A 21468-nucleotide genomic window follows, 5' to 3' on the forward strand; every position below is an offset into this window, starting at 1 on the left:
TTTGCACCTTATTTTAAAAGCAATGTAAAAACAAAAACAGGTAAATACATGTCGGTGTTTCTATTTGTGTTAAAAAGTTAAAAAGTTGTTTTTGGGTTTCAAAACCTAATTCACAGTTCTTTAAAATCAAACCTGATTAACAGCAAACAGATCACACTGATCTCTTACTATTTGAAGTCTTTTTTTTTCTTTTTAAGATTCTGTAACTGATAACTCGTTACGTTAGTCAACAAAAATATTTCTTTTTTGAGTGGTCAAAGTATGTGTAAGTCACAAAACACTACGCTACAATACCTTACTTTTAATACAACAAAAATACTTTGTGAATTATTGTGGTTATATTACAAATTCTGTACAGAATAATCATAATATATACTCTCAAACTGAAATAACGTCCATCTTAAATAAATTTCAATGACAAACAGAACAAAAACAATTTAAAAACACCCAAACATCAAGAAAGGTTAAGGTAGCATTTGGTCGGTTATTCCTATAGTTTTCTTTATGTACATTTATACAAAAGTAACAGCATGTCTTCCTCAATCTTCAAAAACAATAGCAATCTAGCCTTCTTTAACTCAGTCTCATCATTTTGAGAATATAATTCATTCACTCAGTAATAAATACAAAACCTCTCGAATTCCACACAAATCACATGACAGAGACCTATGATAAAACTGACTCATGGAATCAAGTATTTTAAAAGTTTTTGTGTGTGTTTTTTTTTTGTTTATTTTCTTTTTTTAGTGCAAGTTAATATTCCCTTCGCAGTATTCATTGCTGTACATTCCTCATTCAGTGATGTCTACATTTAGTCATACGGTATACATTAACAGTATGAAACAAAAGGGCCTGCCCTTAGTAAGCAATAAGGCCGCACCCTGCACAGTGCTTTCTCATTCGCTGGTGGATTCCGCACCCCATGTACACCAAACACACAGATACACACATACAGACAGACAGAGGCATCTCATACGACAGAGCCTCTCACATATGGCACAAGTCACATCCTGCTACTGTGTTACATTTCCCTTCCTCCACCCATTTGTTTTCCTTGATCTGGATGAACCAACAAGTAAATTCATTCATCTCTCCAAGGGTTCAGGCCTTCTGCTCATTCATAAAATGACTTTAGTGTGATGCCTTTTCTTCTTCGTGCAGAGATCACAGCATCCGCACACTATAGCAAGGAATGCGTTTAGATTTGTCGTTTTTGTTTTCTTTAGTTAATCCACTTCCTGCATTCAGGAGCTCCACAGTGGCAAGCAATCTTGTGCTGACCCTCCACAGCGTCAAACTGGTAGTCGAAACACAGCTGGAAAACAGGGAGGGAAACATCAGTTTGTGAGCGACACACTGGCACTTTTAACACGTTCATTCATGCAGCTGCATAAGTGAGAAGTCCAATCACAGAAATCTACCTCCTCTCCTTTTTCAATCCTGCGACTGCAGCTGATGATGATTTTGTAACCCCTTTCAAATGTGACCACCTCAGCAACACAGTTCGGAGCACAAGAGTGGTTGATATATCTGGAAAACAGAACAAAAATGAAGACGATATTTCATTTCATGCAACATTCTACAGAACATAAGTAGCTGTATGTTCAATTTTACATTCAAAAGCATTGAAACTAGAAAAAAATTGACATTTATAACTTAAAATTGAGTGTTTTGATTCAGGTCTGAATTATGAAAAATGTAAAAAAAAAAAAGGTTCACTTTACAGTTTTTTTTAATAGGCAATTTAAACTGAAATTAAAACAGCTTGAAAAATCACACAAAATTAAGTATGCCAGACGACATGTTTTCAGGCTGCAGGAACTGCGCTGGGCTATGAGTCAGAGTTGGTGTAGCAGAATGAATGAGGCGCCATCTTGGAAAACAGTATCTAGTTTTTTTTAATATGAAGACCAGCACCGAGCCACATTCTGAGCTGCAGCATGACGAAAGACTTTATCCTTCACACATCAATTACAAAAGCATTATCGCAATTTTAACCATTATGTCCAGTATACTGTATATTTAAAAGTCACCAGCAGCTGTATTAAGACATTACAGACACTAATGCAGGAGCTCCACAGTGGCAAACAATGTGTGATGAGCATCTGGGAAGGAAGTGGAACAACAGAAACTGTGTAGAAGCAGAGTAAGCAGTTTAAATGGAAATTAATGGGTTTCCAGCAATGTTTATAAATCTAACCCTTCATTTTTTGCTGCCCATGTTTTTGCCAATACATACAATCAAACTGCCATCAGTTTCCATCTTATTTTAACAACATAAACAACATAACAACATGGTGGTCATATGCAATGCGAAACAGGTGATTTAACCACAGACAAGCCACCCACACATATATGCAGGGTCATGGTTTGTGGTGCTGTGTTAGCAGACTGAAACAGATACAGAGACAGTGTGCGTTCTGCTTTTAAGACTGCATTGTCTATCAGGGACAACATTCTTATCTCCTGATTCAATACTATCATGATACTTGGGTGCACATTTGATATGTATTGTAATTTCACAAGCAGCAAGTCGATGTTATAATAAATATCAATTTTTGTTTGCTTTAAATCATACACTTCTGCAGACTATATCACGAGTCACATTTCCAAATGTTATTTCTATGTTCTCATTAAACGTCAAACAACCAATGGAATCTCATGGTACCTTGCTAGCCCTCCAGTTCGAGTGGCATCAACAACATGTTCACTGTCGATGCGGAACATGAACACCGCTCGGTTCTGTAAGGGAGAGAGGACAATTCATTTGCCGTTTGTTTTGCATAAAGTAATTTCAGTCAAAAGAAAGCTCAAAAAGTATTAAAAAGCAGATAAATACCTGAGATCTGTAGATCTTCTCCTTCATGATGGCAACCTCATTTCGGAGGATGGTTCCGTTGTACTCAATCACCATAGTTTGTTTTTCAATGTCTCGAGCAGCAAACAGCCCCAAACCCTGTGAGTAACATTACACATGCAGGTATTCATTGTATTCACAGGACACACCATCCAAATACATCAGCCTTACTCTGTTAAAACTAAGAAATAAATGAAATAACTATGTTAACACCAACCTGGATGCGGGAGCGGGCCAGGTAGACATTGGCTCTCCACTCACTCTTCATCCAGCGGTACTGAGAAGACCTGGGGTGCACTACTGGAGGCTTGTTATGGGGGGCGCCACCCTCTCCTTGGGCTACATTCTGGTTAGACCTGGCACTGCTGCTGGATACAGCCTGTGGCTGTGGCCTGTACGTTAAGAGGGCAAAGGAATGACAATAATTAGAATATTAACAACAATCCAAAGTAAATAATGAGTATTGCTTTGAGGCAACATACGCCCACAAAGATAACTAATGTCCACTCCACTCCAAGTTACCTTATCACCAGTGAAGTGTAGGGAGAGCTGGTTCTTGGCTGGGCGCGGGCACTGCCAGCTGGATTGAACATGAGAGGCAACTCCACAAGAGGGTTGCGTCCGTAACGGAATGAGTATCTGTCACAAGCCTCCACTCCAGGGAGCTGGAAAAAAGGAGTGAAAAATGAGTTTCAATGTGCAGTTTCTGCAGAATATGATCTATGCATTTTATTTAAATTTTATATTCTTTAACTACAAAACAGTGGCTACAAACCGATTCAGTAATCTTGGTGACTGCAGGGACTGTGAGTCCAAACAAGTCCTCTCCTTTCAGGTAAACAGGGAAGAGCTTCAGAGTGCCTGATTCAGTTCTTTTCTCGGCAACAGGACCCAAAACCTTATCCCACACTCCTAATGACAGTGAGACAGGCACACATGTTGGTTACAAATTGTACTCTGAAAAGGCTGAAACACAGAACAATAACACTTTTCTAAACAATCCATTAGGACAAACCTTTAGCAGAGGTGTCAGTCAGGACCAGGTCTTGGTAGCCCTGTTCGATCACTCGGATGGTGAACTCCGGCAGTCCCTCTCTGTCCTCAACAGAACAGATGTAGCGGCAACGGCGGTTGCCATGGCGCATGCTCCAGTAAATGCGGCAAGCCTCATAGCCAACTGGAAAGATGGCTGTTGGTGAATGGAAGGCTGCTATTTGTAGAGGGGTTAGTTGGCCCACTGCATGTGACACCAAGCTGCCGACTCGAAAGGTATAGCCCAACTCTGGCTGCCGTACAGCAGTGGCAATCTGACGCACTTCGTCTCTTTGGACGTAGACACGTCGGAAGACGGCAAAGCAACGTAGCTCATGCTCCAGTGCTTGTCCGGCCGTTCCCCTGGGCCTGTGGGCATGACAAAGCATGGTCTTGTCCTTGAAGAAGGTGCACTGAGCTTGCAGAGCACAGGTGAAATGGTAGACATTGGTGCAGCGTAGGCGGTGGCAACCGCTGGTGGCTCCAGTCTGCTGGCAGTAGGCGCAGCGTACAGTTTGGCCACGACGCAGTGCAAGCTCCACGTTGATGAGGGCACCAGCTTGCGTCTCGTACACCTCAGTCGACCACAGGGCACAGTTTAGGTGAACCCATACGTCAAGATCTAGATTAAGAAGCCTAGCAGGGCCATCAGTGATCCCATCTCCAAACTGGTGGCAGAAACAGCACCGCCTCTGGTCCCGGAGTGAGAGAGGAGGGCGCAGGGAGGCTCCGAGTTTATTCAGGAGCTCATCAATCTTGTCCTCATCTGGGAGTTGGGAATTTCCTCTTGGCACCACCACCTGGACAGTCCACTTCCTCCAGCGGAGTCCTTTCTGTCTCTTTCCCTGATGCCAGCCGTCGTGGGACCTTGGCCGGGCCTTCAGCTTCACTGTCACTTTTATGGCATCAGACTTGGTCTCCGTCTTAGATGTCTCGCCTGCTGTGGGGAAGGGGATAGGAGGAGTAGAGGGGGGAGACTGCTTGGGCTGAAGCTGGGCCAGGCAATGAACATCCAGTGATGACATGTTGTTACTGTACTGGTGCAGAGTTTTAGAAAGGCTCTCTGTTTGCTCAGAGGCAGGGAGAAGGGACACCGATTCCTAAAAAGATGAGACAAGATCCATGATGTTAAATGCACGTTATTTAGATGCACTGTGACGTTTCTGCATAAGTTACAGTGGTACACACCTTAGTTTCTGCAGCTGATCTGGATTGCTGTGATGGTGAGGAACAGTAGAGAAGGAAACAGCTGTGACTGCAGAAGACCAGGTCTTCTTCGGATTTCAAACGGCCATCAGATTCCTAATGAGAGAAATCAGTAGTTTTAACAAGCTGAATAAGGAATGAGGTGTTTAATCAAAGTCTGACCAATGTGAACCGCTTAAGCTCAACTGACATTAAAATAAGTTATGAAATAAACATCAAAAACATACAATATTTAAATATCCAAAATACTCTCAAGACTGGAGTCATAGGGTATGCTGTTTAACTCACTAATTGATCTGAAATGGATTTAACTCCAGCAGGCAGGATTTACATAATCACAGGATATATGCAGTATTACTGTGGTGCAGTGTGTATACAGATGTGCATGGCCCTTCAGGCTGAAAGTAGATAATACATCCTCTAAAGTAAGGTCTGGATATTTAAAGCATGCTGTAGTTTATTAACCTCAGAATCACACCACAGTGCTCCAGCTGAAAGGTGGGCTGCCTACTCAATATACCACCCTAGCGCCTGCCATTCGGAGTGTTTACGCCTAATTAATGTGGTACCTTCATGTGGGCGGGGAGGTCTTTGATGGATTTCTGTACTCCATTTCCCAAAACCACCACCTTACAGTGGCAGCACCATTGGGGCTTACATCCAGGACTGGCAGGGGTCTTCTGGTCAGGTCCTCGAGCTAGAGCTGCACCTGCAGTAACAGAGGGTATGTTTTTAAAAATGATGTCAAAATGCAGTTTCTGATAGTAAACTTTCAATGGTGTGACTTTAAGTTAGCAAATGAATATTAGCTGAGAAGTTAAAACACCCCATTTCAGAAGTAAAATAAATGAGACTAGACAACTGAAGCGACGATGAGGTGTCCACGTTGTTATCTGAATGTTTCTGCGTGAACAACACTCATTAGGTCTGTTACTCATGTTCTTAGAGCAATAAGCAGGAGTTTGTATGCCACAGTGTTCTAAACAAAAATCATTTACTCTATTAGTTGAGAGGATCGCTATAATCAATAAGGATGGCTGTCAGCACCTGGGCTATATGCTCAGCACCAGACTATTAATGATATGCATGACAAAAGGGCAGTTTGTAAAGCTGTTAAGAAAGACAATTGCTCTGGTGGACGTGTAAGGATAAACAATTGCATATGGTGATTGTTCTGCTGCTTTGAGCTTTTTTCACGGGAAGTTATTGTGTTTGGTTTAAATAGGACATGACATTTCAATTACAGGCTGTATTACAGTACTTAGGGGAATCAGAGATGCTCTTGTTTCATTTAGTTTCATTCCATCACCTGGGCTGTTGGGATGGAAACGGAAATGATGTGCCTGCTGCGGGTGCATCATCCCATGTGCTCCACCGGGCCTCATTATCTGTCCCGGCCGTCCGTGAAACCCTCCGCTGTCTCCTTGTCCATGGAAGAGCATGGGAGGCCGAGGCTCCATGCCTTGGGGGCCCACCCTTGGACCACTTAGTATGGATAGGGGTCCCCTGTCTGGGGTGCTGCTGACCTCATAGCTGCTGGGGATCTTCACACATAGCAGGTCTGAAATGGCTGCCACTACACCTGTGATGTTCTGAGAAAAAAAAACAACAAAGAAAAAACATGAATATCTTAGTTGATTCACTCAAAAATCTCATGGACAGTTCGAGCAATACATATATTTTGTAAAAACAACTCCTTTATTGTTAGTCTATTTGGTGTTTTTCTTTTTTCTGTTAATTTTTAGGATAAATATTTTGAAACGAAACTACCACTACTACTCAAACTATGCTCTAATTAAAATGTCTGAGCCACTTCCTTTGGTTTGCACGTTGGCCTTAATCTGATGCTAATGACAGAAAGTGGACCCCAGCATAACCTGAGAGCATGTTGGTCACCAATTAAACTATTTAATTTGGAGAGGAAAAGCCAGAAATTTGGACACTTAGTGACGTGAAATTGGTATTTTTTTTTTTTTTTTAGACAAAATAGAAAATAATTGCAAGATGACCCTTAATGTCTCCACAGTCACAGACCCAAGTGATAGTTACACTAACATCTGTTAAGCTAAGTGGCCCATATCACTGTTGTAATGCATCTTTACTGAAGACTGCCACTTAGTAACAGTGATTACCTTTAAAAACAGTTTAGATATAAACTGAATTCGCAAGACAATCAATAAGCCAAACAAGAAGCCTAGCAAAGTGAATATGTTGCTTTTAAAGTGGTGCATAAGTTAAAATGAATAAGATGTAAATAGCTGTAACACAATCTGCAAAACACGTTTAAAACAGGTTTTAATAGTAATTCCATAAACTTAAGACTCAAGAAACATGGCCTGCAAAAAGTGTTTCAAACTATGATCAAATTAGGCAGAACCAAAGTTTAGGGGAGTTTTTATCTCGCCCCTCACTGACTGGCCAGATTTTTAAATCCCTGTTCCAGACAGACAGTACTAAAAAAAGTAAGACTTAAGTCAATAGTGCTTTCACAGAAATTCAGCATAAACTTGAATATTCTTACCTCTGCTGCAGCTGGTCTCAGTGTGATAGCCACAGACACCAGCCCTTGTTTGGAATCATTAGACATGGGGCCAAAGGGGGAGCCGAAAAACATTGCAGAAGGCTCTGTTTTGATGTCCTGCAGTTTGATTTCTGACCCTGGAGAATGAAAAGGGAGGACATTCATAAAAAAATGGCACACTGTTAAAAGGTTCTGCGTTTAAAATGCAGACAGAAAAACATCCAATAAGTTATGACTGGAGTTGCAGGAAAAATGTTTTAACAGTGATGGTTATGTTGGGTGTTGTTTGTCTTTACCTTTCCCATCAGGTGCAGGAAGTATGGGGAGGACAGGAGACAGGCAGGGGGACGGTGGCTCTTCCTTCACCAGAGACAGGTCTGGGTAGCGACTGATCTCAAAGCCAACCACACTCTCAGGAGATGAGGATGGAACAAAACTGTCAGGTGTGTCCCTGTCTTTGCAAGGCTCCTGTCCTCTATTACTGTAATCATTTAATGAGGAGAAAGAGACCTCTGTCAAGACCATTCAGCTCAAATAGATTATCATAACATGATCACATGAATCATCAACACAAACTAATGTTATGACAGCTGTTAATGGTGCAGTGGCCTTCCAAAAGACAACTGGAAAGAATTACTGGTATTTGTCTGTTACCTAAGCTCTTCCTGGTTGTTGTGAGGAGGGGTGGGGAGGGAGGCTGGAACATCCACAGTTTTGGGTCCCTGCGCGATGGCCCGGGCTAGCAGATCTTCCTCAGTCCTAAATGGAACATGTAACGGCTTTGGGACCAGGCCTTTGGACACTGTATGAAACAGGAGCACAATGTCAGTATAAGTGTACACACGATGCTGCCTGTTATGATGCTAATATTCCATATCTGATTTCTGAAATTTTCCTGATTATAGTAGTGTAGATAATGGGGGGAAAATGTGACATTAATACCCCATTTACACGATTTCAAATGGGGGATTTTTTATCCAGATGCGTTATCCAGATAAGATACATTCCAATCTTTGTGCCAGCCTTTGTGTTTACACCTAATATTTGTTTAATGTTCTCATTATACTCACTGAGATTGGATCTCTGTCCTCCAGAGCAAAACCTGTCTTTTGTAAATTCGGCACATGTAATGCGTTAAGTTATTCCTTTCTTTGAAAAAAGAAAACATTGTTTCAGTCTGTCCCTGTGTGTAGGCTACTCTGTGACCACATAAATTATATGCCTTGCTAACAGCAGATCAGCTGCACAGATGAGTGAGTTCTATTATGTACAGATGCCAGGTCGGGCAGATCTGATCATATTCTGACCATGATGCATTTATACCCTACATTAATGTGTCTTTCCTTACTTGGATAACATGCCCGTTTACAGATCACATCTTCATACCAGGTGTAAATGGGGTCTAATGTACGTCCTCATGAACGCTTACCCATTGCAGCAGCTTTGCTGGCAAGCTCTTCTGTTGTGGCAAATCCATTGATCATTTTCTGTCGGTTCACAGGTGGTGGAGTGGGAGGAAGAGACGCCGGGGGTGTTGGTGGATTGCTCAGATTACTCTGCTGTAGGAATCACCGATACAATGTCAGCACAGCTTGCTACAGACACACTTGAGACACATCAATGTTTACCCAGCTTCGTAAGGTAAGAAGATCCCACCTTGTACGCCAGTTGGGAGTAATAGTCAGAGACTCCATCGAGTGAGGCGCTGCCAAAGGTACCAGAGAGGAGGTTCTCTCCATTGAGCTGGCCACTGCCATAGGGAGCGAAATGGGCAAAATTGACCCCAATCAGTGGCTCCATGAGGGGCAGCAGGGAGAGCTGCTGTGTTGGAAAGAAAAACAGGACAGGACAGGAGTGGAATTAGAACATATACAAATACCATGATGTTTAAGCATAATCCACAATGCAGATAAACAGCACACAAGATGGTACAATGCATGTACGAGAAGTACTCAAAAAACAAGACATTGCACAGAACACGCTATTTTATGATCAACTTGCATACCCAGCATCATTAATCTTTCACAGAATGATGACTCATAACATCACTTTATGTAACATATTAATCTTTTTAAAATAATGCAGTGTCACTAACTTAAAACTTTTATTAATCAAATATCAAATAAATCAAATAAAAATTCAAGTGTGAATATTATTTTTGCGTTTGGCATGTTGAGTTACGTCTTCATTACGTAGTTCTTCTACCTGTAAAATGCCCAGAAAGAGAAACCTCAAATAAATCTGGTCATGTCTCATCTCTGAGTGTATGCTCAAGTTTGGACAGAATAGTAGTAATAGTAATAATAATAAAGTTATTCTTCTCATCATTGCATCTCGTATAAAAAGGTTGGGTGGGCATCTCTAACAGTGAAACGTAAAAGGCATTGGTTTCTATTTATTTATAAAGCCCTTAATGGCAACATGGCATCATACACCTCTTCCTTATTAAACTGGTCCCATGATCATTCTTTTACCCAAGTGACTGGCTAATGCTCAAAGTCCTGCGTGCCAACAGTGAATCTGGGAAAAGCGCTTTTAATTTTTGTGCTGCACACAGTTTTAACTGTTCTCTCAACATCACTGGAAATGAGGGCATGCCCTCAGTGATCTGTTGAGATTCAAATAAAGGCTGAATGAGATCAAAGAAAAAGTCTAATCTTTCATCTGTCGCTGTAGACAGCAGAACAAGGCAGGTAAATAGGGGCAGAGCAGTCCAATATGGATTTCCAGCTCAAAGCCAAACACATGTCCCTTTTAGCAAAATTGATAAAGTACTTCAGAAACTTCCAACTACATTACCACTAATTTAGTTCTGCTATGATGATGACATGGTATTGTACTTCACTTCAAATGAGTCACTCAGCTTCATAAAGTTTCAATCAATAAGCATCAGCAGGGGCTTGCAATATAATACAGCAAACTTGCAACATAATAATGAGTCCCCTTCCACTCTTCTGAATAATAACAGCTTCTAACACCTGTGTGTCCAACTGTCATCTCACAAGTACCTAATTACAATAATATGCTTATGATATGTGAAAAAGGTGCAATTGGTGGAGACACTTTTCTATGCTGGCAGTAATTAACACTGTAAAATTCTGAATAAAGCATTCATATTTTAAGCTATAATCTTTCTATCCTCTGTTCCTGAAAAAGTGAAATGGTGCAGCTCCAACCAATTTTACAAGGAGCAGGTTGTAAGGTGGTAAAATCGATCTTACCTGTTTGATCTGGGTCATTACAGTGTCAGGGCCAGAGTGCATCAGTTGCCTCTCATCCCCTTCCTTCTTTCTCTTCTTGTAGCGAGAGGCAGGTTTCTCCCCTCCTTTCGGAGCCCTCTTGTTTCTCCCTTTCTTCTTCTCCTGTTCAGGGAGCAGAGGTCCAGGAAAGTCTGCGGTGCCATCTGAGTACGCCTGGAGATGAGAAAAAGATGTTGTATACAAAGTCTTGCATAAACTTCAATTTACTTGAGCAGCATTATGGCTTCAAGTTAGATGTTTTCAAACACATAACTATGACTCATTCAAAAACTGACAGCTATGACTCATACCAATATAACCATGACGTGCCTTCCATCTGAATCACTTAGACTGTCTGTGACTCACTGTGTTGATCACCCCCTCAGTGCTTTAACTGTAGGACTAACAAAAAGACTCACCCCATTGCTGTCCATGGAGCTTTGCCTCAACAGGGATTTGCAGTCTGCAGGATCCTCCTCCTCTGATCGCAGGCACTCCTCTGACCTCTGTTGGGAAAATCCAGGTGGAGGTGTACTCTTGTTCTTCAGAAGGTGTTTCAATAGTTCATTGCCAGCCTCCCCCTTGTTTGGACTTTGTCCCGCAGGGAAGGGAGACACACTCCCCTTATGACCCTCTTCCTTCACAGAGCTAATTTCTGAGCCGATAGGCCCTTCTCGTGGCCCGTGACACTCACTGACATCAGTCTGCTCCAGTTTTATGTTGTTAAGGATCCTGTCATGTTCCTGAGCCTGGGTTCTTGCTGTGTCTGATGAGAGACCAGGTTGTCCAGACTGGCCTCCAGAAAGCTGCCTCTCCAGCTCCGAATGACTGGGGGTGGAAGATCCCAATAAGGGTGACCTTGACAAGTCCTGGTCACCAAAGAGATGGGTGTTTCTGGTTGGAGTTGAGGAGGTGTCTGAGACACATGGTGTGAGAGGAGCTGTAAGGTCTGAGTGTGGAGTTGAAGGTGTCTTAACTGAATCTGCGTCATCATCTTTCTTCTTTTTGCGGTTCCTCTTCTTTTTCCCTTTCTCATCTGGGATGATGTTGGAGTAGAGTTGGATTAAAGACTGACCTGAGCCCGGAAAGTTAGATGGCAGAGGTGTAGCTGTGTCGCCTCCGAATGGTGGACCCTCACCTGGCATCTGAAGCATCATTCCTGGTCCACTGAACTGACGAGGTCTGGGTTGACCATGGGGAAAGTTGGGTGCGTGTAGGGCAAGATTATCAGGCCCAAAACCAGGCCCCATGTCACGGGGCATCATTCCATTGCCGATCATAGCCCTCCTTTCACCTTGCATAAATGCCCCAGGTGGTGAGCCTATACCAGGCTGCATGCCCTGCTGCTGGGAGAACATTGGTCCAAGTTGTTGCTGTTGTTGCAGAGGAGGCCTCTGAGGCTGCATGAAGTCCTGTGGCAGTTCTGCATTAAAAAATGGCATCTGAGTGAGTGGTGCCATGTTCCCATCTGGCCCCATCATCCCTTGCTGCTCCATTTCCATACGGTGTTTCAGGGCTCTCTGTCGTTCCACTTCCTGCATTAGCTGCACTCGCTGTCTCTCCTGCTGCTCCCGAAGTCTCTCCCTCCTCTCCCGCTCCTGGAAGCCCTCACTGAATGGGTTGTTGTCATCAAACTTCACACCACCTGGCTGCATGGGTTTTACACCGCTCTGTGGGGCTGGTGGTGCCTGGGGATCCAGGGGCATTTGCGAGTGCTGAGGTATGTTACCCATTGGCATCTGATGAGGTTGGCCTGGATTTCCTATGGGTACCTGGGGGGGCATTATAGGTGGCATTCCTGGTCCACTCATGGGCATGGGAGCACCGGGATGCCAGCCAGGTGGTGGGTTGGGCATGCAGGGAGGTGCATTTGCCTGGCCAGGATGAAGTGGCATCTGCATCATTGGATTCATAGGAGCTTGGACCATTGGGGGTCCACTGGGGACCATTTGGGGTCCACTGGGGACCATTGGAGGTCCACTGGGGACCATTGGAGGTCCACTGGGGACCATTGGTGGTCCACCAGGGACCACGCCAGCTGGGCCTGGCATTGGATGCATCCCAGGTATTATGGGTGTCATATTGTTTTGCTGTTGTTTCACTCTGTATTCCTCTATAAGTTCAGCATGCTCCTTCTGTTGTTTGCGGATCTGAAACAAAACATGTTCACAAAAAATGTGATTGAGGATGTCTGAAAAAGAAATTATGTCTTGCTTGCAAGATGTTTTATCACATTTAAAAGGCAAATTTATGAGGACACAGGTTTACTCAAGGGAATAAATGAATTATTTCACTTTCAAATAACTGGAAGAACTGAAGAATTTAACTTTAAAGCAGGAGCTGGAAAATATAATCAGCCAAGAGCATTTTTCCACAGTGCTTTCTTTGGGAGTCAAAGCAGGTTGACAGGTGCATTGCAGACACAAGCCTATGTGTTTTGAATGCTTCAGTCTGTTGGGATATTGTTTTATTTTTGCTTGGAAAGAGAATAGCTAGATACATACCTTTCAGTACATACCCTATACCTTCATTATGTATTAGATCAATTAGACTAACTAATATTTAATACTAATTAGGCTATAAAGGTAAAAGACAGCATCTCTGTTGGCAATAAATATAAACTATGTAACTCAAAAGTATGAAAAAGCATTGAAAGTAATAAATGATGAAAACTCATCATATGTGTATATGTGTTTCATTTAAATCTTATATGGTGTGTGTCAATCTTGTCCATGTTTTATCGTTACATCAAATAAACATGCTGTTAGAAAACAATATAAGTCTCTTTGGTTAAACCGTATTGATTAAATTGTTTTGTTTTCTCAACAGAACAGTGCATGTTCCTAACATGTTCCTAAGTAGCCTGGCATTTGCTCCCATGTGTGGGCAAGTACTTGTGGTAGAGGGCCAGATTTTGCCCATAGTCTGTTATTTGCCAATCCCTAGTTCAACATTAAACTCTGCTCACTGGACCAATGAAAGGACAATGCCTAGGGCAGCTATTGTGCAGAGGGCTGAGATAGAATTAAGTGGTGGAGCTTGACGGGCCATCATTTACCTGCTCCAGTTGTTTCTGCACTACACCCTGCTGCTCTGTGACATGTTTGAGCTGCTCAGCGTCCTCCTCAGGGAACTCCCTCCCTGCCTTCTTAGCGGTTCTCTGTTTGGCAGACAGGGCTTTCTTAGACTTCCTGTGAGCTCCAATCTTCTCTTCCAGAAACTTCTGCTGCATTTGAAGTAGTTGCTGAGTCTCCTGGAGCCACTCCTCGTACTGAGCCCTCTGAGCATTGTCTGCAAGAAGAAAAAGGCTCTTTTGTTAGCAATCTTGACAGAATAAAAAAACAAACATCTTAACATTTCTAGGCCCGACAGACCTTCAAACCAAAAAGTTGAAGATGCATATACATTTTTTGTGAACTTACTGACAAATCCTGGTCCAAAGTTTGGAGGAGTTGGTCTTGCTACTTGTGTCAATTTGCCATCCTGAAAGCAAGGTTGATAAGAATGTAATTATATATTTGTGACTTTTCATTTTTCATTTTATAGTTTCAAACAACATCTAAGCAGATTGAATGAATTACCTGTCCAACAACTTGTGGAGGAAGCGGTGTGCTTTCAGGACAAGGTGTTACAGGACCAGCAGGAAATCTGGAATACAGCAATAACACAAGCCGTTTTGTCATTCAATGAGTCACAATAGCAATTCACCAGTTCTTGAAATAGCTGCATGATATCCAAGTAGCTGAATTATATGGTTGGTATTACCATTACTTTAATACAAACACCATAATAAATAAACTCCAACTACCAGTTTTACAATTTGTACTTTAGAAAATATATTCAAGCAATACCAAAGTTAACTTTTTACCTGTTCATGACCATTGGGGTCATTCCCATGTTGTTCTGAACCATGACTTTGTTGATGCCTTTCAGAGCAACCATTTTAGCTTTCATGATGGGGTCTGTGATGGCATCAAAATCTGCAAACAACAAATAATGCAATCTCAGAACGAACCACTTTGCAAAAAGACTGGTAATCTTAAATATTAACCTATACTGACTAGAAGTTGTGGCCTAGGCAACTTACCAATATTGGGGAAGAAGGAGTCGCTGGAGCGCTGTCGTATCATTGCTTGCATCTGCCTCTGCTGCTGTTGCTCCTGCCTCTCCTGGTCTAGGAGGTCCTGCAATAGGAGTGGCTGCTCCTCGAGAAGAAGAGGACGGTGTTGTCCGTGCTGACCCATCGCCTGGTTCAACGCTGTCTGCTGGGCCTGGCTCAAACCACTCTGGTCTACTCCAGGAGCTAGCCCCACCTGGTGGTCTGCCCCAAAGCCAGTCATAGAAGCTTCTCCTGAAGTGGTGGCGTCAGGTATTGTTTGAGTCATTGTAAGTCCGGAGGTATGAGTGTCAGTGCCTTGGTTCTGCTGGGGCATGAGGTTACCTCCTTGATTGACAGACTCAACAATTGGATTTAATGACCGCTCTTCAGGTTGCTGCTTAATGAGTAAACTAGACAAGACTGGGGTGGAGTCAGAGAGCACTCCCTGCTGGTTTGAGGTTAAGGTGTTTCCAGTGGCTTGCTGATCTACCACCTCAGGGGGTTTCTGACAGTCCTTGACCTCTGTTTTAATTTCCTGCCCAGGTGCCAAAGAAGCAGAGTCCTCACTCCCAGGGGCATCCAGCTTAACTGCGGTTGAAGAATGCTCACCTGAGGCCTCTGGCTTTGCCAGTGCAGATTCTGAACTGGATGAAGCCTCATTTCCAGTGGTTGAGATTTTGTTGACATCTGCGGTGTCAGCATTATCATCCATAGGATCACTGAGATCCAGTTCCTCATTAAACATGTCTTTCTTTAGGTCATCTAGGTCAGGATCTGTATAGGCAATGATGTCAAATTTCCCAGATGTTAGGAAGTCATCGAGGTGCAGGTCATTTGTCTCTAGATCCAGATCTTTACCATCATCAGGATCCAAATTTAGGTTTTCCAAGTCAGCATCCACCAAGTCTTTCACCTCCACATCCTCAAGATCTTTGACCGCTGATTCTTCTGCATCCAGTTTCTCCTCCACAGCTTCACTGCTGGCCACTGAGACAGTCTCAGTCTGCCCAGCAGGGGGTGCAGTCAGGATCATAGATGCTGCCATGTTCTGGGTCACACTTGAAGCAGGCTGGCTCATGGACCTCATCAGTGGAGATTGTTTGAGAGTGTTGTTTCCTGACATTTGGGCTTGCTGATGAAGATTGTCCATGCTGGCAGATAGCTGTACATGGGCAGTCTGGCTGCCGATGGGGTCTGCCATCCTGAGCCCCTGATTTAGGGGAAACCTGGAATCTGGTGCTCCTGGAAAGCCTGGTGGCCTTTGACCCTGCAAGTTGGGATCTACATTGCCTCCTTGCATGGCACCTGGGGGAAAAGGCATACGCGGCCTGTTGTCTGTTGCTCTGTGTCGCAGCTCAATGAAAGGCTGGCCCATTATGTTGTGCTGCTGCACTGGCATACCACGTGGTGGGAAGTGCTGGGGCAGCCCCATAGGGTTGCCTCCCATACTCTTTGCCATTTCAGCAGACATGGATCGTCTCATTTGAGGAGGAACATCCTGCATTGGGTGCTGCCCCCGCGGAAAGAATTCTTGGGCCCCATGAGGTCCTAGAACCCCAGGTGGGAATGCAAACCTAAAATAGGATAAAACATATATAAATAAAGACGAAGAGAATTCATAGATTTATGCAGTGCTGAGCTATAAATCACAGAATATCTGAAACACAAAAGTGTAATAAAAATAAAATCACAACGCAAACCTTGGTCCTTGATGTCTTAAATTAGGATCTCCAGGATGTGGGCCCCGGGGGATTTGTCCCTCATTAGGAAAAGGGGCACGCTGATCGCCTGGAAAAGGCCCAGGAAATCGCATTGGCCCCCTCATGGGTCCTTGTCCTGGATAAGGTGGAGGAGGACGGTTGAACATTTCCCCCTGTTGCCCAGGGCCCTCCTGGGGCCAGGGCTGTGGTGTTCCTGGGGTTACATTGCCAGCAGCCTCCTGAGAACCCCTCTCCTGACGAATCGCACTCCTCTGCTGCTGCTGCTTGAGGATTAGTTCTCTAATTCGCTGTCGCTACAAAACACAACAATCATACAGAAATGTAAGCCTTTTTAAACAGAATGTCATTGTGCCATATATAGCCTACAATAATACTGTATTTTGTATCCGAGATTGTCTGTTAATTTTGGCCAACTGACATCACAGTTGTTTTTTTTTGCAGCCAGAAAAAATATTAACGTGGTTTTTAAGTCTATTACTTATAGTTTTACATTATTAAAAGGAGGGGAAAAAAAGGTCTCTCAGGAAACATCAGAAATCTCTTTGTCTTAGCTGGCTGGCAGGGTGTGTCTGTGTTTGACTGACAGGAGCTGGCAGGCAGGGCTCAACATGGGCAGAGACGTACTAACTGCTACTGTAGCTAACAAGCTCAGACAGTGCTGTTAGCACAGTATTTAAGAGTAAGAATCATACCACCATCTAAATGGGAGAATTTTAGAAGTCTAGTTTGCTGCAGCTGACAAGCTAATTACTTATCTAGCCTGCAAACCGATGTTAGCTGAGCATTTGTCCCTGGTGCATTTTTGTTTTGTGTCTCTTTCAACAAGCAAAGGTGTAAGACCAGATGTGTTCATATTCATAAGTTAGATAAGAAGGGGACTTCAGCAGGAAAGCTAATGTGGTTGTTATTCAAAGCAAGCTGCTCTCTGGCTATTAGTCAGTGGGACCGTCTGCCTACGACACAACAGTGAGGGAACTGCTTCATGCAAAGATTTGATTGGCTGTTTGGAAACAAACTCTTCATCTATATAGATGGAGAACTAACTTACTTTTGTAATTTGGCCATCATTCCTATATGATATAAAAACATTTTACTCACAAGCATTGCTGAGGTCAAGGAATGTGGTGTCACTGAAGAATGGAGTAAAACAGGGCAAGTCTGTTTGTTCTGTATACTGTGTGTAGTTTGTTTTACTTTCTTTTCTTTTCTTTTCTTTTCTTTTCTTTTCTTTTCTTTTCTTTTCTTTTCTTTTGTATTTATACCTGCCCATGTCTCAGGCTGGATGGAATCAGTGTTTTTTTGGTGAATAGCTGTGTTATGTGTAGGTTGTAGTTCAAACCAATCAACAACAGTGATATTAAGACATGTTGTAAAAAACAAAGTTTTCAAGTTTCTCTATATTTATTCGGAAGGAAGACGAAAATTAAGGTAAACCTAAAATTGCCCATTAGATTGTGGAAACTGAGCTCCTGCTCCAACTTTGACCTACCATTGATAGCTGTGCACTCACACAATTCTTCTGTGGAATGAGGGATTGCAAGACGTTTCAGGTGTGCTCACTTAGTCATCTGTCTGCTTTTGATTTTTGCTAGTTAAACATGAAATGTCTCAAAAGATCTTAATAGCTGCCTTGGTGAGTAAACCACTGTAATAACTGATAACAATGATAGCCAGACTTAAAAATATAACCCAAGATGTTGTAAATGAAACAAGAAATCCTTGAAAAACATTAGAAATTACTTAAAATGAGTGAAACACTTGTGCAAAACTGAAAATTGAACAATGAGATTCAGAAAAGAACATAAAAAGCTACATTCATGTACCTGTCTGAGTCTTTCCTCACTCTCAGCAAGAACAACACCCTGAGCCTCAGAGGAAGCACCAGGCATTTGTGGGTTGTTAGAAAGCTGGCCTGGGTCTTGAGGGACAGTTCCACTGTTGACCACACCTGACTGATCTTTCATTTCCATTTTGTCTGTTGACTGTGGATGAGGGGTCATGGGGGCTTGTTCAAATGGGTCATGGCCAGGTGTCTGACTGGGTCTTCTGGAGGGTGACTGAGTAAATCCATCTTCTGAAACACTGGGGTGTTTTGGTGTTTGTGAGCCTGGATGAGGGAATGACTCTTGAAGCCTGCCTTGAGGTGGTGAGAAAGGATCCTGGCTTCCCATTGGTCCTAGCCTTGGCCCTTGTCTGCTGAGCCCATCAGGACCAGGCCGTGGGGTCCCTGGAGGCTGGGCGTAGGGGTCATTAAGCATTGGTCTGGGGGCCCCAGGCTGGGAAAACATGTCACTATTACCAGGCCTTGATGTCCCAGGTGTACTAGTAAAGGGCTCTATTGGCCCCCTCTGGCTACCCAGTGACTTGGAAAACCTCTCTCCCACAGAGGGCCGTGGAGTACCTGGTGGCTGAGCATAAGGGTCCACTGAGTGGGAAGGTGACATCCTCTGTCCAGGGTGTGACTGATGAGTGAACTGGTTCATCCCACTGGGGCGAGGAGTAGAAGGAGCCTGTGAGTAAGGGTCTGCAGATGGGCTAGGGTTTGAAGACTGACCATAGTTGTCATGTGGACGTGGGGTACCGGGAGGTCGTGCATAGGGCTCAAAAAATGGCCGAGGTTGAGCACTGGGTTCATTCATGGATCGCTGGCTACCTGTAGACTGAGAGAAAGGGTCAGCAGCTGGCTTGTTAGGACCAGAAGGCTGGGCAAAGGGGTCATATGTGAAGTGGTCAGGCCTTGGAGTGGAAGGTGCATGGGCATAAGGATTTCTAGACATCTGAGTCACTGGTCCTGGCTGTGCAAATGAGTGCACCTGAGGGTGATGCTGGCCCATTCTAGGAGGACTAGTGAAGTTGTCATTCCCAGATGGTCTTGGGGTATGCGGAGGCTGAGCATAGGGGTCATTCTGGTGATTCTGAGAGAACCTGTCAGTAGGATGTGAACCTAGTCGGTTGAAGGGATCCTGAGCCTGAGGAGGGGGCATAGGTGTTTTGAACAAAGGGACCGAGCCAGACTCATTACTTCCAGGGATTGGGGCTAATAAAGGCCTTGAGTAAGGGTCAGACAAGATCATCCTGTTCTGGGCCATGCGCTGATAGGCCTCATTTCTTATCATTGGCCTTGAGTATGGGTCTCTGCCCGGAGAACCCATTGGGGGCCTCCCCTGAGCAGCCTGACTGGCCCTGGGGGGACCCATGGGCTTGAGGAAAGGGTCAATTTCCCCTGTTGGCCTTGGGGTATCAGGAGGTTTGGCATAAGGGTCACTGCTCATGGATGTTGGAGAGCCAAATGATTCATGAGCAGGAGAGGGCCTCCCTCTGTCCTGCTGCTCCATCAAAGAGGTGGGGGATTTACCAGACTCCACAGGCATTCTGCGACATGTATTTGGCGGTCTTGGTGTCCCAACCATTTTGGCATATGGGTCCCATGGAGAAGAGGGTCTGGAACCAGAGGAACCTGGTGAAAATACCTGTGGGGACTGAGGTTGGGAGGAGGGGCCAGATGGAGGGGGAGGAGGGGGTCGTAAGAAGACATCCTCTGGAGGACATGAAGTGGGAGTCCCTGGTAGCTGTGGCCTTGCAAATCCTTCTTTAGAGTTTAGCTGCTGCATGGGGGACATGCTGCCATTGCTGGGCTGGGAGGCTGGGCTCTGGTTGCCACTGTTATTTCCATCTCCCTCTGACAGGCTGTTGCCCTGCTGTTGCTGCTGTTGTTGTTGCTGCTGGAGTTGCTCATTCTTAACTTGCTCCAGTTTCTGAGTGGCTTCAATTTTTGCTTGCTGTTTGCTTTTCTGCCTCATTTGCTGTTGGAAGGGCACAATGAAAAGTGGGATTAGACATCAAAAGGGACACAGCAAATATCAGCCTCATGCCAAAAATGAACTGGACCTACTAACCACCAATGTCATCAGGGTTAATGTGGAGGATAGTGCAGTTGTTTAGGGAGCTTTACTAAACCACCACTTCTTAGCTGTCTTAATATAAAGTGGACCTGCCGCTGCATTCGCTGACTTCATTGCATACACTCTTACCTGTCTAAACTTCCACTCTTGTTCATGCTCTGACTCTTTTGGTTTCAAAGGGTCTTTAAACAGCAGTTCTGTGTCTAGTGGTATGTTGGGATCAAACACCTCAGGGGGATGTTGCTGTGGATGGTGCCTCTTCACAGTCTCATTCGACATCTGGACTTTGTTGATGCGCAGGGCTGCTCGGTTATCTCTTGCCTTTTGCTAAACAGCAAATCAATCGCAATTGGAAACACACACACACACACACACACACACACACACACACACACACACACACACACACACACACACACACACACACACACACACATCAGACATTAATACTTACACAATACTGTAAGGAAAAGAGGTTACTTATACATACTCTATCCTGATTTTCTGTATTAAATGTGATGCTGGAGAAATTTCACTCATACTACTATTACTACTAGTACAACTGGTGTGTATGAAATATTGAATTTTCTCTCATGGCATTCATTTCAATATCGCACGATATGTGCAGGCTTCAGTACTGGCAGGCAAATTAATATCCAGCTTTTTCCATAAGCAAAACTAACAGAGAGCGGACCTCATGCTCCTAACAGCGTGATGGATAAAGTGCTACGTCATTCAAATTTTATGTCCTCCCACATGTATGGGTTGAGGACCAACCAGCACAAACCTGAAACATGGTAGAGGAAAACATCAAAGCTGTAACTGTTTGTGAACATTGCTCCACTGGTAAACATAACAGTGGAGGTTGGAAAGCAACAACATCCACAGAGA

The 21468-nt window shown here is 43.8% G+C and overlaps 1 protein-coding gene across 8 annotated transcripts in view; it reads right to left on the bottom strand.

Annotated features, from left to right (window-relative positions):
• Window positions 1-695: 695 nt before the first annotated feature.
• kmt2cb (lysine (K)-specific methyltransferase 2Cb) overlaps window positions 696-21468 on the bottom strand; it is a 68488-nt gene continuing 47715 nt past the window's right edge. For 5 of the 8 annotated variants that reach the window (XM_070974928.1, XM_070974929.1, XM_070974926.1 and 2 more), the window contains 26 exons: window positions 20707-20904; window positions 18499-20478; window positions 16655-16968; window positions 14943-16528; window positions 14724-14835; window positions 14437-14503; window positions 14278-14338; window positions 13914-14146; window positions 11275-13005; window positions 10838-11029; window positions 9273-9437; window positions 9046-9175; window positions 8271-8418; window positions 7913-8097; window positions 7617-7753; window positions 6405-6687; window positions 5665-5804; window positions 5078-5191; window positions 3873-4989; window positions 3633-3769; window positions 3380-3522; window positions 3075-3249; window positions 2840-2956; window positions 2669-2742; window positions 1422-1530; window positions 696-1315 (listed from right to left, as the gene is read on the bottom strand). In XM_070974928.1, the coding sequence (XP_070831029.1) occupies window positions 1223-1315; window positions 1422-1530; window positions 2669-2742; window positions 2840-2956; window positions 3075-3249; window positions 3380-3522; window positions 3633-3769; window positions 3873-4989; window positions 5078-5191; window positions 5665-5804; window positions 6405-6687; window positions 7617-7753; window positions 7913-8097; window positions 8271-8418; window positions 9046-9175; window positions 9273-9437; window positions 10838-11029; window positions 11275-13005; window positions 13914-14146; window positions 14278-14338; window positions 14437-14503; window positions 14724-14835; window positions 14943-16528; window positions 16655-16968; window positions 18499-20478; window positions 20707-20904 (9741 nt within the window). In that variant the 3' untranslated portion in view covers window positions 696-1222. The remainder of the gene's footprint in view (window positions 1316-1421; window positions 1531-2668; window positions 2743-2839; window positions 2957-3074; window positions 3250-3379; window positions 3523-3632; window positions 3770-3872; window positions 4990-5077; window positions 5192-5664; window positions 5805-6404; window positions 6688-7616; window positions 7754-7912; window positions 8098-8270; window positions 8419-9045; window positions 9176-9272; window positions 9438-10837; window positions 11030-11274; window positions 13006-13913; window positions 14147-14277; window positions 14339-14436; window positions 14504-14723; window positions 14836-14942; window positions 16529-16654; window positions 16969-18498; window positions 20479-20706; window positions 20905-21468) is intronic. The other 3 variants (XM_070974925.1, XM_070974927.1, XM_070974924.1) reach the window with 3 other exon arrangements.

Source organism: Chaetodon trifascialis, chromosome 11 (genome assembly GCF_039877785.1).
Source record: "Chaetodon trifascialis isolate fChaTrf1 chromosome 11, fChaTrf1.hap1, whole genome shotgun sequence".
NCBI classification, from domain to species: Eukaryota; Metazoa; Chordata; class Actinopteri; order Chaetodontiformes; family Chaetodontidae; genus Chaetodon; species Chaetodon trifascialis.